The following is a 15,905-nucleotide window of genomic DNA, read 5'->3' as shown; positions in this document are numbered from 1 at the left end:
ACACACACACACACACACACACACACACACACACACACACACACACAGAAGCACGGTCAAGGCTGATGAGACCAGGGTGAGGGGGACCCCAGCGACTACAGAACTCGTTCAGGCCAGCAGGACACTGTGTCCCTTCTCCAAAGAGGCTGGCAGCCCTCAGGGCTGACGGCCCACGTCGGAAGGAACTGGGGGCACCGAGGGCCGTGGCACGTGCCTCCCTGGACCCGTCTGTCCCCGCAGTAGCAGGGAGGCCCCAAGGGGCTAGAGGCACCTACACGCCGTCACTGCCTGACGGGAGCAGGGATGCTGGTGCACGTGTGTGTGTCGGCGTGACTGTCCCCACAGGATCTCTCAGCGACAGCGGGGGAGCTGCTCCCAGCAGTCCCTGCCCGCCCTCACCGTGCCCTTCCAGAGAGAACTGCCCTTGCCAGAGAGAAAACAGCAAAGAAAATACCACTTAAGAAGAGTGGAATGGAACATGCAAACAAAGGGCAGAGGGGGACTTCCCTGGTGGCGCAGTGGTAAAGAATCCGCCTGCCAATGCAGGGGACATGGGTTCGAGCCCTGGTCCAGGAAGATCCCACATGCTGCGGAGCAACTAAGCCCGTGCGCCTCAACTACTGAGCCCTCGTGCCACAACTACTGAAGCCCGCATGCCTGTGCTCCGCAATAAGAGGAGCCACCACAACGAGAAGCCCGCACACCTCAGCGAAGAGTAGCCCCCGCTCACCACAACTAGAGAAAGCCCGCACGCAGCAACGAAGACCCAACACAGCCAAAAAAACAAACAAAGGGCAGAGTGAAAATGTGCCCTGAAAACATCTGCCTCACAAAAACATCCGCCTCACAAAAACATCCAGTCCGAATGGTTTCCCGTGGATTCAAGTAAGTTAGCGGAAGACTGGTCCACGGGAATTAAAGGCTTAAAAGCAGAGGCATGGGGCTCAAAGGAAAGGCAGGAGCCGGCAAAGGAGAAGAAAAGGGAAGGAGCAGAGCCGGGGTGAGGACGTGCAGGGGAGACTTGGTGACGCCACACGAGGCTGCGCCCAAAGCAGCCCAGGGACAGAAGGTGCTGGAAGCAGCCCGGAAGCCGAAGCCGGAGATGACAGAGGAGGAGGGAAAGGAGAGGGGCCGGGGGAAGTGGCAGGTGCTGCCCACGGAGCACTCCACGAGGTTACCAAGACTCCTGGCACAGGGGACAACTTGATCCAAAAACAGAACTGGCGCTGCGTCCCGGCAAACGCGGAACGAGATGAGGGACAGGACACGTTCCAGGTGAAGGGGGGACCCCCCCACGCCCAGCCCCACGGGCACCAGGCCTCTGAGTCCCCCGCACCGCCCCCAGCTGGGGCACCTGAGGGAAAGGGGCACCTGACAACCGACCCCAGCCAATCGGTCCAGCCCAGAGGGAGGCTCCGAACCTGCAAGAACCCAGGCCCGGGGCTTCCAGAGCCACAGACCCCGATGAGAAGGCTCTGCTGGGTGAGTGCTGTCATGGGGCCCAAGGAACGAAAATCAAGGAGAGGGGAAAGGAGGTAAGGTGTTGCAGGCCCACCTCTCTCCTCATCTGTGCGGCTGAGATTAAAGGCATGGGTGTCGCACAGCCAAGCAAACCCGGCAGGGGAGGTGGGCAGAGGAAGGCCAGCACACCTGTCCCCTCGCTGCAGACACCGTCTGGGGACAGACCGCTGTGACCCGCGGCCCAATACCACCCACCACCTGCTTCCGTCCAGCCACGGAGCTGACGCTGGCATTCTTTCTGGGTTTTTTTTCATTTTTTGAAAAAAAAGTTTTTAATTCTTTTTTACTTTTTAAAATTTTACTTACTTACTTATTTATTTTTTGGTCACCCCACGCAGCTTGTGGGATCCTAGTTCCCCGACCAGGGATCGAACCCAGGCCCTCGGCAGTGAAAGTGCAGAGCCCTCACCACTAGACCACCAGGGAATTCCTTTTTTAAATTTTTTAAATGGTTGAGGGAAAATAACAAACGAAGGCTGTTTCAGGACAGGTGAAAATTCTACAAAATGCACATTTCAGTGTCTATAAATCAGGTTTCATGTGCTCACAGCCATGCTTGTGGGGTTGTGGGTCATCCCCGGCCGCAGAGCTGAGTGGTGGCCACAGACAGTCCAGCCCAAGAAGCTGAAAATATTTACTATCTGGCTCTTTGCAGAAAAGGCTTAGCGAACCCCAGCTTAAATAATAGAGGGCTGGGTATTAGATAAAGTGCCGGTCATACAGGAGGCAACTAGAAGAACCCAAATCAGGGGACAAATCTCCCAGATTATGTGGTGAGCAGACCCTCACACACAGAGGTTCACGTGCACATGAAGAAACTCGGCACCCGTCCCCAAGGTTTGTTCCCCGCACAGAAGAGGCGTGGGCAGGCATGCTATCTGCCGGTGTTCACACACGCACACACGCACATGCACGTCCATGTGTGATGCTCCGTGAAAAGAGACACGAGGAATCAGTGCCGTGCCGCTCCAGGCAGAGGAGCCGGGGTCAGGGTGGGTGGAGGGGGAACTCATTCTCCCTCCTACCCTGCCGCAATGCTTGAACTCGCTTCATACGTGCGTTACAGTCTCAAAAAAAATGTGTTTAAGTAGGAATATAAAGGCAAAAAGTAAGCCCTCCCCAGCACCGACTCCCCTGGGACCCCCCTGACGGGGTGAGACGGCTGCTGGTCCCACCACGATGCTCTGTGTCCCACCCCGGATCAGCGCCCTCGGGGACCCCGGTGCCCAGAACTGTGCCTGACTTGGGGAAAGAACATATGTTCATGGATAAATCAGGTCAGAGGGGCTCAATGAGCAGACTAATGGGTGCCTCTCAGGCCCCTTGCCCCTGGGTGGGCACAGGGTAGGGCCGGGGAGAGCTGCACAGGGGCCTGAGGCATCACCCACCTTGGCCAGGCCCGCCCGGTGGGCCCCCTGGGACTCGATGTAGGCCACGTATTTGTTGAAGTCCTTAAACTCCTCCATCGTTGGGCGAAACGTCATGATTTTACAACTTGGATTCTGGGCCCCGTGATCCTCGGACCCCATGGCTGCAGCAGAGAGACGGCCACACCTGCAAGGGAGACAAGAGAGCGTCAGCACCTCCATCACTGCCACGGGCCGGTTCCCTTCTCCCCAGGAGGCACCCAAACTACCTGGCCCCAAGGACAGAGGCCGCGCAGCTGAGCAGGGCCAAGGGGAGCCTGGGGGCCACTTCATCACTCTCTCTGGCACAAAAGACCAAATGACTGCAACGAATTACTAACAGAGGTAGCCCGTTCTAAGAGCCCATGCGATGCTGGAGGCCAGAGCACACATTTCAAACAAGGGGCCTCGGAAATAAAACCTTTTCTTATCAGGGCCTCATCCAGATTCACTGGCATTGACCTCACAGCTGGAATCCAGAGGCAGAAGCACGGGAGGGGCTGGGAAGGTGAGTGAGGTCCTGTGTGTTTCACTAGCAGGGAACCCCTCCTTGGGCGGGGCCGCCACAAGCAGGGGAGCAGTGTGTGGGTCCCTCCAGTACTGGCCCGCCTGCTGTCAGCGAACCCAGGCCCCAATGACCCACAGGCTGCCCAAGGCCGGGACCTGGAACCAGGAGAGCAGGAGGTCCGGCCAGAGAGGCTCGTTTCCCGCCGTGTCACCCTGGGCTATAACCACGCCTGGCCGATCCAGCACAGAGCGTGGCACAGAGCGTGGCGGGGATCGGGCTCCTCTAGGGGACAAGGCTGCAGGCTGGAGAGGCCCCCGCCCGTCCCAAGAGTTACGAGAGTTAGGGGGGCCCAGTGGGGTGGCTGGTGACCCACCCCAATGAGGAAGAGGCTTGGGGGACAGACTCTAGGGAAGGGTCCCTGCTGGGACAAGAGGAGACCAGACTCCCTCCAGGACTGGAAAGAGGTCAGAACCCAAGTGCACGCAGACCCAGAACTTGGAGGACAATTAACCAAGTCCACCTCCCCCCACCCCAAAGTGAGCTGGGGAGTGAGAAAGGCAGGAAGCCCGCCAGTCCAGGAAGTAGAGGGGGGGGGGGTCCGTGTCGCCAAGACGCAGCCACTGGCTCCCCAAAGGCGCTCCCCCGGCGGGCGCTAGAGGGCAGCACGAGCCCGGGAACGGAAGCCGAGGCGGGCAGCTGCCTGGGACAGACCTGGAGGCCCAGGCGAATACCAGACCAGGTTCAGGTCCTGCCCTCAACCACCCCATGCCTGGGCGCACAGGGCAGCGCGTAGGCAGCTAAGGCCGCGCTCTGAAGATCACACTCACGGCTGGACTGCTGGGGACCCCGGAGGTCCTGGCACACACGGGGTCACCACTGCATCCGGGCTGGGACCCCGGGCCCCTCCACCCTGTGTGCACAGGAGCCTCTGTCACTCCTCCTCGCAGGGCAGCCGAAGCTGCGGTCCACAGGGCAGGCCACGGGTGCCCGGGACCGTGTGACAACAGCTCTGAGGGGGATCACAGGGAACCACCGAGGTCACACGGGTTTATAAAGGGGAAGGGTCATCACAAACCCCCCTGCGGACCAGCAGGCACCAGAGGGCCCAGGCCGCGGCCAGGCTGACCAGCCCTCGAGATGGACCACCACGCCGTCCCCCCCCCTCTCCCCACCCCACAGCCGGGGCCCAGCGCCTGACTCCCCACCTGAGCCCCCAGAAGCCAGCTGCCCTCTCCCCTCCAGCCCAGACCCAGCCACACGGGGCTCACCCGGGGCCTCCGCTGTCCTAAGGGAGCTCAAGGCCCCGGGGGGACAGGCCCGACCCGATGATCTGGGAACATGGGTGTGGACCTGAGCTGGGCTAAGGACTGTGAAGGGAGGCACAGGGGCGTAGGGAGGGAGGCCTCCCGGGGCAAGGACCCGGGACAGGACACAGCGGGGACAGTACAGATGACCGGCCGTAGCCATCGCTCGCCAGCCTTCCTCGTGCGCCTGCCACCCGAGCTGCCTGGTCCTGTCAACCCCACCTCCCCACCCGCCCAGATTCCCTGTACCCACCACCCCTGCCCGCACAGAGCAGCAGAGGGGGTCCGTGCCGCCCACCCGTCTTGCATGGCCATCAAACGCGTCCTCTGAGGCCTGCAGCCGGAACACCATCACCCGGGTCTCAGCTCCTCGTCCCAAGCCCCCGACGGCCGGGCAAAGGGCCAGAGGCCAGCTCCGCAGCCCGCCACGGATGGTGCCCAGATTCGGAAGCGGCGGACACATCGGCACTTAATAGCCCCCGGCCCTGCTCTCCACGTTTTATGTGGGTGGTGTGTCCACTCTGCACAGTTCACAAGGGGGCGTCGCGCGTGCCTGGAAGCCCAGCTCTGCTGCGACCATGCCAGTCTCCCAACACATCGCCACCCGCTGTGGGTGATGGGCACCAGGACCACCTGCAACAGCAACTCTCCTCTTGGCCAGGCCGGTCCCAGCAGGGGAGGACGACCCAGGCTCCCCCTCAAGGCCAGCTGTGTCACCACGAGAGAGGCCCACCCTGCCACGGATGCTGCCGCCTGCCCTCCCACAAGGCACTGTTGGTGGGAAATGAGGTGGGGCAGGACCCCCGTCTCCCCCCAAGACCAGCCTGTCCTGGGCAGACGGGGGGCAGCCCCAGGGTCCTGCCCACACGAGTTCTCTCGCCCATTAAACATAACCGCAGGAGCGCTTTTCCATGGGGGGCAGGGGGAGCAAGCAGGTGATACTACAGCAGGTAGAGTTTCCTGCACTGCACCTGGCATGATATGCTTCTCCAGCCACCGCTGTCATCCAGATTCAGCTCAGCAGTGGATCATGTGCAGTTTTCTTTTTTTTTTTTTTGTCTTATTCGTGCCGGTTGCAGTAAAGTTTTTAGTAGGTAAATATAAAGAAGAAAATTCAAATGGTTTATAATCCCAACACTCCATAACCCTTGACACATTTTTTGAAGGAGGGCAAATAAAAATCAGACGTGCACATACTTTAAAAATAACAAAAGGAATGTGCTCTTAACCAGACAGTGCCACGCCCAAAATGCGAGGTTCTAACAACTTCATCGTAAAAAGACAAGCAGCACAATTAAAAAGTGGGCCAACGACTTGAATAGACATTTCTCCAAAGAGGAGACTCAAACGGCCAGTAAGCACATGAAAAGATGCTTGAGTGATCAGCCATCAGAGGAGTGCAAATCTAAACAAGAGTGACACACACCTCCCCCAACTGGGGCGGCTAGAGTGAAAAAGCAGATAACAACAAGTGTTGGTGAGAAACTGGAACCCTGACTCCCAGCTGGTGGGAACGTAAAAATGGGGCAGCCCCCCGAAAAGTTAAACATGGAACTGACCACACAAGCCAGCAATCCCACTCCTAGGTATACACCCAAGAGAAGTGAAAACATGTGTCCGCACAAAAACTTGTACACGCATGTTCACAGCAGCATGATTCACAACAGCCAAAAGGTGGAGACAACCCGAGTGTCCATCAACAGATAACGGTACACAAACTGGTCCCTCCACACACGGGCACATCAATCAGCCACGAAAGGGAGAGAAGTACTGACACTCACTACAACATGGATGGACCCTGAGAACACGATGCTCAGCGAGAGAAGCCAGGCACAGAAGGCCACTGCAGGCTAAGAGGTCTGGGTTTCTTTATGGAGTGATGGGAATGTTCCAAAGTTGATTGTGGTGAAGGCTGCAGGACTCTGAATTCGCTAAAAAAATCGTGTGCTGTAAGTGGGAGAACTGGTTGGCGGGTGGATTCTATCTCAATATAGCTGTTACCCCCAGAAAAGAAACAGAGATTAGGGTAGGGGAGAAGGAAAGAAGAAAGTTCTGCACTTGCCAAAAAAAAATAATAAATAAACAAAACCTCTGGCTGCCTGGCAGCGTGGGTGCCTGGAGCCTTCAACTCCTCAGCCCGCAGAAGGGCTCCCCCAGAGCCAAGCCCCCACCCCACGAGAGACAGAGGACACCCTGCAGCCCGGCCACGGAGGAGGCGTCTTCTGGGTTCCTTCTCTAACAGGAAGTGCGGCCTCCAGAGACACTTGGTGGGTCCCTGTCCCCGCCCCCGCCCCGGCCCAGCCCTTGAAGCCTCTAATAGGAAAGAGAGCGGCCCTTTCTTCCCACTCCTGATTCTGAGGCTGACAGCAGGCATGCCTATAGGCTGCAACCACTGAATTTTACACATTCTAAATGGATGGAACTGTCTGCTTTGTGAATTACCTCTCAATAAAGCGATGATTTTTCTTAAGTTCTGTGTACGGGGAGACCCTGCACGCCTTGGCCTTCCTGGCCTGACGCCCGCCCAGCCCTCGCAGCCCGCCGCCTGGGACGGATGAGTGTGATCACGCGTGGAGGGGCGGTTCCCCAGCTGTCCTGGACGGCTGCTCCTCACCCAGAGACAGGTGACAGGAGGGCTCCACCTGCTCTCTGGGTCCCAACAAACGAGTCCAGCCCAGAGAGGCCCTCCTGGGCTGCTGCACCAGCACCTCCCCCAGTGGCCTTCAAACTGGGGGACTCACGGGCTGGGCTATGGGGAACACTGGCCACCCCGTGGAGGCTACCACCCGACCTGTGCTGCAGCACGGTGACCAGGCGGGGGGTCTTTCCCGCCCCAAACTGACAGCTGCTCCTCCCGGGTGCAGAAGGCTCTCCAGATCTGGACTCCGGCCTTGGGCTGATGCCCCCCCGCCAGGAGCCCGACAGAGCGGGGTGCGCTGAGCCTGCGAGCCTCAGGAGAGGGGGGGTGAGAGACACCCCAAGGCGTGGGTCTCCCACAGCCGGGTGCACTCTGTCTGTCCGTCCGTGAGCCAGAATTCAGAAATAAGATGACTGGTAAGGGACACCATTTCCCCAACAGGCAGCCACATCCTCCTGGCTGAGGGGCTCTGGGGACTAAGGGTTTCTGAGGTTCAATGGCAGATGTTTTCCAGAAACTGGATGGCTGGAATCTGCAACTCTGGGGTTTTGACAAGAATACAGTATTCAATATGCGGGAAGGTACGTCCTCTGAAGAAAATGTCACCCTACTAAAAGCTTTACTCTGAGGGGTGCACTGTTCTTGAAAAGGATTCGCGGGCTCTCTGAGCACAAAGTGCCCCCAGTTCTTCTCTGCGGGGCCTGTGCCCCAGCCCCGGGGGGTGTCTCTCCCCCAGCTCCTTCCTCCCAGGTCCTCCCCTCCACCTGTCATCAGGTGAAGCCCCAAGCCTCCCCGTGACTCCCAGCCAGCCCCGGGCCCTGCTCCCATCTCGGCCCAGTTCCTGCCACCACAGCCCAGTTCCCAACAGGAGACGATGACTGAGGGGCCCCTGAGCGGGCTCAGGCCCCAGGAGGAGCCAGCACCCCTCCACCAAGACTCAAGAGGAAACCCACCGTGAAGGCAGCACGGGAGCCCCCCAGCCCCTGTCCCCGGCCCCCGGGTGTGGGCCTGGCGCTCCATCACCGTGTCCCGAGAGCAGCTCATCAGGTGCCCTCATACAGGGAAAAGCTTGGCGGTAGAACGTCCTCCACTTCATCCTTCTCTGCTGGGAGCACCCCCTACGTCCCAGGTTCCTTGCAAGCTGGGCATGCTCCCTGATCACACAGAGCCTGAAGCCCAGGGGGCGCTCGGGGCAACTAGTGCTGCCCCACCGTACCCGCCAGCCCCAGTGTCAGAGAACCCTTTGTCCCCCCTGCCCCCTGGCCTGTGGAGCCAAATCGGCGTTGGGGGGGGCGGTCATCGTGCTGGCCCCACGGAGCAGGAGAGCCCGGGCCGGGGGCGGAGCACAGGCTCCAGGAGCAGCCTGCGAAGGACGCAAGGATGCCAGCCTTGATCTGGCTCTACCCCACGGAACTGGCTGGACTGAAACAGCCACAGTGACGAGAGGGACAAAGCAGACAGAGAGCCCAGAGCCAGGAAGGCGGGAGGCCAAGGTCAGAAGGGCCAACTGAGAAATGTGAGGACAAGAGATGTGAGGAAGGCAGCTTGGCCGGACGGGGCTGTGTGGGCACAGGGGGGAGCGGATGGGTAGCCCCGCGCACAAGGCCAGGACCACGCTAACATTTATCTGAGCAACGCCAACTCCGAAAGGCACAAAGGAAGAATCGCCCGCAGCCCTGCACGTTGGTTCCCTACTGCTGCCGAACGAATCTCCACAAACCTAGTGGCTGAAACAGCACAGCTTTATCTCCGAGTTCTGGAGGCCAGGAGTCCCTCCCGGATCTCAAGTGGGCTGTGCTCTTTCTGGAGGTTTCCTGCCTTTTCCAGCTTCTAGAGGCACCGCATCCCTGGCTCGAGGCCCCTTCCTGCATACTCACAGCATCTCCGGTCTCTCTCTGCCTCTCTTCTCTGACCACTGCTTCCATCACCACATCCCCTTCTCTGACTCTGACCCCCCTGCCTCCCTCTTAGAAGGACCCCTGTGATGACATTGGACCGCCTGGCTAATCCAGGGTGAGCACCCATCTCCAGATCTTTAACTTCATCCAGGCTGCAGAGTCCCTCTCATGTCAGGGAGCATCTTCACAGGTTCCACAATTAGGGTGTGGGCACCTCAAGGAGCGCTATTCCCTCTGCCTCAAAAGCCACGTGAAAAATCCATCACACAAAGAGATAAGTAACAGTCACCATGCCCCTCCCACAGGGGACCGCTGCTGTGAGATGCGTCCTGGAAAGACAAGCACATCTGCCTAGTCGCTCAGACAAAAGCACAGTTTCAAGAAGAGGACGAAGGGGACCAAGAGATACCCAGTGGGCTGCAACATGACCCCCGCGTCCTCCCCACGACTCAGACATGCACAGCGCCCCAGAGCACAGAGCCTGGAGCCACCCTCTGGCCGCAGAGCTGACTCATGGGCACAGCCAGAGGCCCCAGTGATGCCGAAGGAGACCTTTCTGGCCGCTCGCGCCCCAGACAACCTTGGCCTGCATCTTCACGTTGGTGCCAATGCTCACACCTCGTCAGCCCCCAAGACACTCGGCCGAACTGTGGGGAGGAGCCAGGAGACGTGAACCACAAGCTGGGTTGCATGATGGCCTGGGGAGCCCCCGGGAGCCCCATCCGCAGGAGGCCTGGGCATGGGAAGGGCAGGCCCTGGGAATCCCCAGGGGCCCGGCTCAGCCCGATCCCCCCACACTGCCAGAGCCCCTTCGCTAATCCCAGAGCAAGTGTGCGGCACCTGGGGACCGCGACAATCAGGGCCACGCGACGATCAGGGCCACGCTTTAGGAAGATGCTGCAGGGCCAACAGCGCTGGCCACGGAAGCCTCAAGAAGCCACACGGGGCAAAGTCCCATGAATATCGTGGTCTGAGTCACAACCTCGCGTGACTCTAAAATGACAGTGTCCTGGTTCAACACCCAATCCTTCCACCTAGGTACCCCCCAAACTGCAGAGAGAAAATGAATGAATAAATAGCAACACGTCCCCCGTGGTCGGGGGCCTTGCTCAAAACAGACGGAGGCAAACAAGGAACGTTTATCACGCCTCTCCTCCTAAAAATCGGCGCTGAGGCCACCTTCTTCTCTTGATCTTTAGTATACCTTTGAACTTTAAAGAAAAAAGCTCTCTCTGTCACAACCCTCCCGGAGGAAGTGCCCACGGCGGGGCCGCCCACAGCCCATGACAGGGGCATCTTTTATTAGCCCGGAGACGTCACCTGTCTGTGCTCACAGATGCAAAACTGGGTGCTTTTTTCACACACACAAAAAAAAAGGCAGGAAAAAGCTACCAGACCTGAAAAAACAGGCCAAGCAATATGTTGAGGAGGAAGAAATCCTTACAATGAAGTAAATGAGCGAAAGAGCAAAGAACCGGGAGGGCGCAGGGCAGGAAGAAGGCTGGGTGAGAAGCCCACCCACAGCCTGGGGCGGCCTGCACTCTCCCTCCCGCGTGGAGCTATTCTGCTTGGAACTGAACCCGCGTGTCTCCAGCTCAGATCCTGCTCCTAACGAGACAGGGTGGAGCGGGACCTGCTGGGAGAGGCTTCTTCACACTCACAGGAACCCAACCACGGCGGCCAGGAGCATGAAAGGCGAAGCATGGAGCCACCATCTGACCCAGCCATCCCACCCCTAGGTGTCGTCCACCAAGACACCTGAACGTTCACGGCAGCATCATTCATAAAACCCCAAAAGCGGAAACAACACGACTGCCCATCTACGGATGACAGATACACCAAATGTGGTCCCTCCACACACGGGCACATTCTCAGCCATGAAAAGGAGAGAGGCACTGACACTCACTGCAACGTGGATGGAGCCTGAGAACACGATGCTTGGTGAGAGAAGCCAGACGGAGGAGGACACACAGTGTGTGATTCCAATGATGGGAAACGTCCAGAACAGTCCGATCCACAGACACAGAGAGTGGATTCCTGGTTGTCAGGGCCTGAGGGAGGGAGAGGGAGTGCCTGCTTAATGTACAGTGGTTTTGGGGAGTTGATAACGGTGCTCTGCAGTTAGATGGAGTTAGATGGTGGGGTGGCGGCACAGCTCTGTGAACGTACTAAAAACCACTAAATTGCATACTTTATTTTAATTAATTAATTAGTCCACTCCATTGTGCAGCTTGTGAGATCTTAGTTCCCTGACCAGGGATTGAACCTGTGCCCATGGCAGTGGAAGTGCGGAGTCCTAACCACTGGACCGCCAGGGAATTCCCTGAATTGTATACTTGGAGGTGTGACCATTATAGCATGTAATTACATCTCTACCAAAACTTAATTTTTTTGAAGTCCAAGGCAGCCTGTTTGGGACCTGCCAGACCGCAGTCAACCTGTCCCATTTGTCACGAGCACCCTGATCTCCGCGAACGCCTGAGGCCTTTTGGGGAAGGTGCCCGTGACCTCACTCATTTCCGCCTCCCACTCTTCCCCCAGCCCAGAACATTCTCACACCTTTCAGGGATGGTGCTCAGTCTCTCCAGCTATAAAATGGGTTGACAGAGGGAGATGACTAGCATCCTTGTGAGGGATTACTAAAAAGTTAACCGCACAGGGCGAGCTACGTACGCAGAATGTGTCGTGCAGATGGGGATACAGAGAGGATAACCGAGTTTCAGGGACTTGACTGTCTTGTAAGAAAGCGTGAGTTTTAAGGGTAAAGCAACGCTTTGGGACACACAGTCAGAACTGACCATTTCTAAACCAGTCGACGAGGGCCTGGTCCACCCAGCCCCAGACAGTGACAAGCTGGCAGGGACTGGGGACGGCCCACCTTCTCTGTGCAGGACCACACGGTAAACAGCTTGCAGCTTTGCAGGCACGCGGCCTCTGTCACAACCACGCAATTCCACCACCGTGAGGAGGAAGGTGCAAGTGAACAGAAGCAGCTGTGCGCCGATAAGGCTTTATTTACAAGAACACACAATGGGCCGAGTGGTCCTCGGGCCGCAGTTTGCCGGCCCCTGACCCAGATGCCTGAAATCTCCCCTTTAAGGAACAAAACCTGCACTCCACCGCTTGTAAAGGGGAACCTGAGCTTCACGGCCCAATTCCTGGGTTCCTAAATCGTGGCAGAACAGACAAGGCCACGTTCTAGTCCACACTGAGCCCTCATTAGCCACGTGGCCTTGGGAGGAGGCTTCGTCCAAGGTCAACACTGAACACAAGCCCTTCTCGCTCAGCCAGCTCTCCTCGCTGTGGCCAGGAGCACGGGAACTGCTTGTCCCACGCTGAGTGCCCCTCCACCTGGGTGCCCCTGCCCGTGGGTGCCAGCCATGAGGGGCTCAGGCTGCTCCCTCTTTTCTTACCAGTGACCCCCCTTGGGCCACCTCCAGAGGCCACCTCTGTGAACCCTCTGTCCCTGCTTAATTAGAAAAGTCCAGGAGAAGGGGGACACCCTGGAGCTGAAACCCAGAAGCAGCTGGGTCATGGGATTCTTTTCAAAGCATTGAAAAATAATCCTCCAGGGTTTCCCTGGTGACGCAGTGATTAAGAACCCGCCTGCCAATGCAGGGGACACGGGTTCAAACCCTGGTCCGGGAAGATCTCACATGCCACGGAGCAGCTAAGCCCGTGAGCCACAACTACTGGAGCCCACGAGCCACAACTACTGAAGCCCGCACACCTACAGCCCGTGCTCCGCAACGAGAAGCCACCGCAGTGCGAAGCCCGCACACCGCAACGAAGAGCAGGCCCCGCTCGCCTCAACTAGAGAAAGCCCGCACACAGCAACGAAGACCCAATGCAACCAAAAATAATTAACTAATTACTTTTAAAAAATAATAATAATAATCCTCCATTTTTGAAGACCCTCCCCTCTCCCTGTGACTGATCATCATCTCCCGCAGGGTGTGAGGTGGGGTGAACATGCCCCTCGGTGAAGCCAGAAGTGGTGTCCTGCCCAGGGACACGACACAGATAGGGCAGCTCATCCTGGGCCATCCTGGAGTCCCCCCAAACCCACTATGGTTCTCAGGGCTTCTAGAAGTGAGGGACAGGTGTTCAGATGCTGAGGGGCCAGAGTGCAGACGCGGAGAGAAGGCACATCCAGCACAGCCACGCTGAGAGGTCTAGGCTCCTCTAGGGGCATCTGGCCCCTGGACACCCCAGGAGCTCAGAACCAAACAGGGCCGCCTCCTCCACCAGCAGCCCTGGGGCCGGGGGCCCGCACACGTACTTACTGCAAGGTTCCTGGTACACAGTGGGGAGTGAGGCTGCAGGGAGATGGTCCAATAACCGGCTTCTGTTAGGGTTTCTGTCAGGTTCCAGCAATGGCGATGGTTCCTAAAATGTGCAAAACAAAAGCACAATTAACTAAAATTACACTCCTAGCAGCAGCGTGCAGCCCAGGGATGCCTGCCTCTGTTCTGATGTTTCCAAGAACATGAAAATCCACAACCATGAGCACCCGCCCCACTAAAGGCTTCCAGCGACGGCCCATTTTAAGCTCTCAGCTCCTAAACATCGGTAGCTGAGGAAGCAATTGCCTCCAAACACAATCAAATCAGACCAATGATGCTTCTGGAAACCTTAAGGTACAGGCACTCCTGAGAGGTTTACAGGAAGTTCTGCCTCTTCCGAACCCCCCTGCAGGCAGGCAAGGTGCCCCTCCAAGGAGGACAGTCGGACAGGAACTGCCGCGTGGTGACCGCCATCTACACCCAAGGGGGGCAGAGAGCACAGGGCAGAGCGTGGCAGGCGCCGTGCAGCTGAGACCCCACAGGGGGCAGGGTCCCCACCACGGCATTCACAGCCAGGCTCAGGGTCACTTGCTGAATGGACACAGGACAAGACTCTAAACGTGGGGTGTGGCCCCAGGGCCTCTGACAATCTGGGCTCCAGCTGCCCCGACTCACTGGGCTCCCCGCCCCTACCTCCCAGACACCTGAGCTGAGCTGACGGCTCGGCGTCTGCCGGACCCTCCCTGCCCCTGTGCCTTTGCACATGCTGCCTAAAGCTGGACTAGCTGCTGGGGGCCGACCTGGCTGCAGGGCAGCTCAGCCAGGGTGCCCTGGGGGTGTGGAACTTGGTCCTGCACACCTTCCCTAACTCACCAGGAGCTTTAAATAGCACAAGTCCCAAAAACAGGCAACATGTGTTGATCTTTTCTACCTTTTTTTTTAATCAGGTTTTTAAAATTACTGGGCACAACCCACTACATTGATTTCACTGTCTTCTAACAGGTGCCAGCCCCTGGGCTGAAAGGCCATACCGAGCTGTGGAATGACCGGCCCTCGGGCATTCGCCTCTTCCTCTGGACCAGCTAAGCCGCCTGGGGCCACGTGTAGTCCCAAGGGCTCCTCGGCCGCTGCCACCTGCCCTGCTCCGCAGCCCCGCCAGCCCCTGACAGCGACAAGAGCAGAAGTCTGGGGGTTCAATTAATCTGGCATGTCTCCACATGGCTGTGGCTGGTGGAACAATGGCCCCCAAGGATGTCCCCATCCTAATCCCCGGGAGCTGTGACTATGCTCTCCTTGGTGACAAGAGACTGCAGATGGGATGAAGTTAAGGATCTTTTTTTTTTACATCTTTTTTCTTCTTTTTTTTGGTCGCGCCGCACATGGGATCTTAGCTTCCCGACCAGGGATCGAACCCGGCCCCCTGCATTGGAAGTGCGGAGTCTTATCCGCTGGACCGCTGGGAAGTCCAAGTTAAGGATCTCGAGATGGAAGATGATCCTGCATTATCAGGGGGCCCAGTGTCATCCCCAGAGTCCTTCTAAGAGGGAGGCGAGAGGGTGAGAGTCAGAGAAGAACTGATGACAGAGGCAGAGGTCAGAGCGATGCGCTCTGAAGACGGAGGAGGGGCCCCCAGCCGAGGATGCGGCACCTCTAGAAGCTGGAAATGGTGAAGAACCGATTCTTCCCTGGCGCCTCCACAGGATCAATCAGCCCTGCCCACACCTTGATCCTAGCCCAGTGAGACCCATGTCGAACTTCTGGCGGCCAGGGCGGTGAGATGATAAACGCGCATTGTTTTAAGTCACTGAGTCTGTGGTCATTTGTTACCGCAGCAAAGGGAGACTGATCCGGCGGCTTCCACGTACATCACCCGATGACAGAGGAGAGGGACCTTCTCACCCCCACTGCCCGCAGGCCTCCCTGCTGAGAATAGCTGGCCTGACTTTCACTCACATCTGATGGGGTCACGTGTCTCCCTGGTCACTTGTCACTACCTCTTTGCACACTGTCTCCCCAGATGGACGATGGGCCACCCCACGCACAGCACGTGGGCTGCAAGGCAAAGGCCACCCGAGCCTGTGGTCCTCGGCTGGACAGACCCCAGTCTGCTGCTGCCCATGGCTGCGGGGTCCTCCTGCCTTCGTGCTCTGGGGGATGACAGCATTGACCCCAAAATAGGAGGCTGGAAGCTCTGTGGTTGAGGTTAAGGCTCAGCCCTCAGGCCACAGCCAAGTTAAGGCCTCTGTCCACCCTGACCTATGTCCACGCGGGGCTAGGTTCACCCGCCTCCCCTGCTCCCGCAAGGACTGAGGGCTCCCCGTAGCCAGCCTGTCACCACCCTGGA

General features: G+C 58.1%; 1 protein-coding gene across 6 annotated transcripts in view; it reads right to left on the bottom strand.

The window, feature by feature from the left end:
• Window positions 1–15,905, bottom strand: part of KDM4B (lysine demethylase 4B) — a 129,198-nt gene that overhangs the window by 91,727 nt on the left and 21,566 nt on the right. For all 6 annotated transcript variants that reach the window (XR_003792546.1, XR_003792545.1, XR_003792544.1 and 3 more), the window contains exons 2-4: window positions 13,562–13,664; window positions 11,182–11,326; window positions 2,910–3,075 (exon numbers count right to left, since the gene is read on the bottom strand). Coding sequence is in view for 2 of the 6 variants with exons in the window: in XM_029215806.1 (XP_029071639.1) it covers window positions 2,910–3,050 (141 nt within the window). In the remaining 4 variants the exon portion in view is untranslated. The remainder of the gene's footprint in view (window positions 1–2,909; window positions 3,076–11,181; window positions 11,327–13,561; window positions 13,665–15,905) is intronic.

This window comes from Monodon monoceros, unplaced genomic scaffold (genome assembly GCF_005190385.1).
Source record: "Monodon monoceros isolate NGI ecotype Baffin Bay Population unplaced genomic scaffold, NGI_Narwhal_1 Super_Scaffold_12, whole genome shotgun sequence".
Lineage (NCBI taxonomy): Eukaryota > Metazoa > Chordata > Mammalia > Artiodactyla > Monodontidae > Monodon > Monodon monoceros.
The sequence above is the reverse complement of the archived record's forward strand: the minus strand, read 5'-3'. Positions and strand labels throughout refer to the sequence as shown.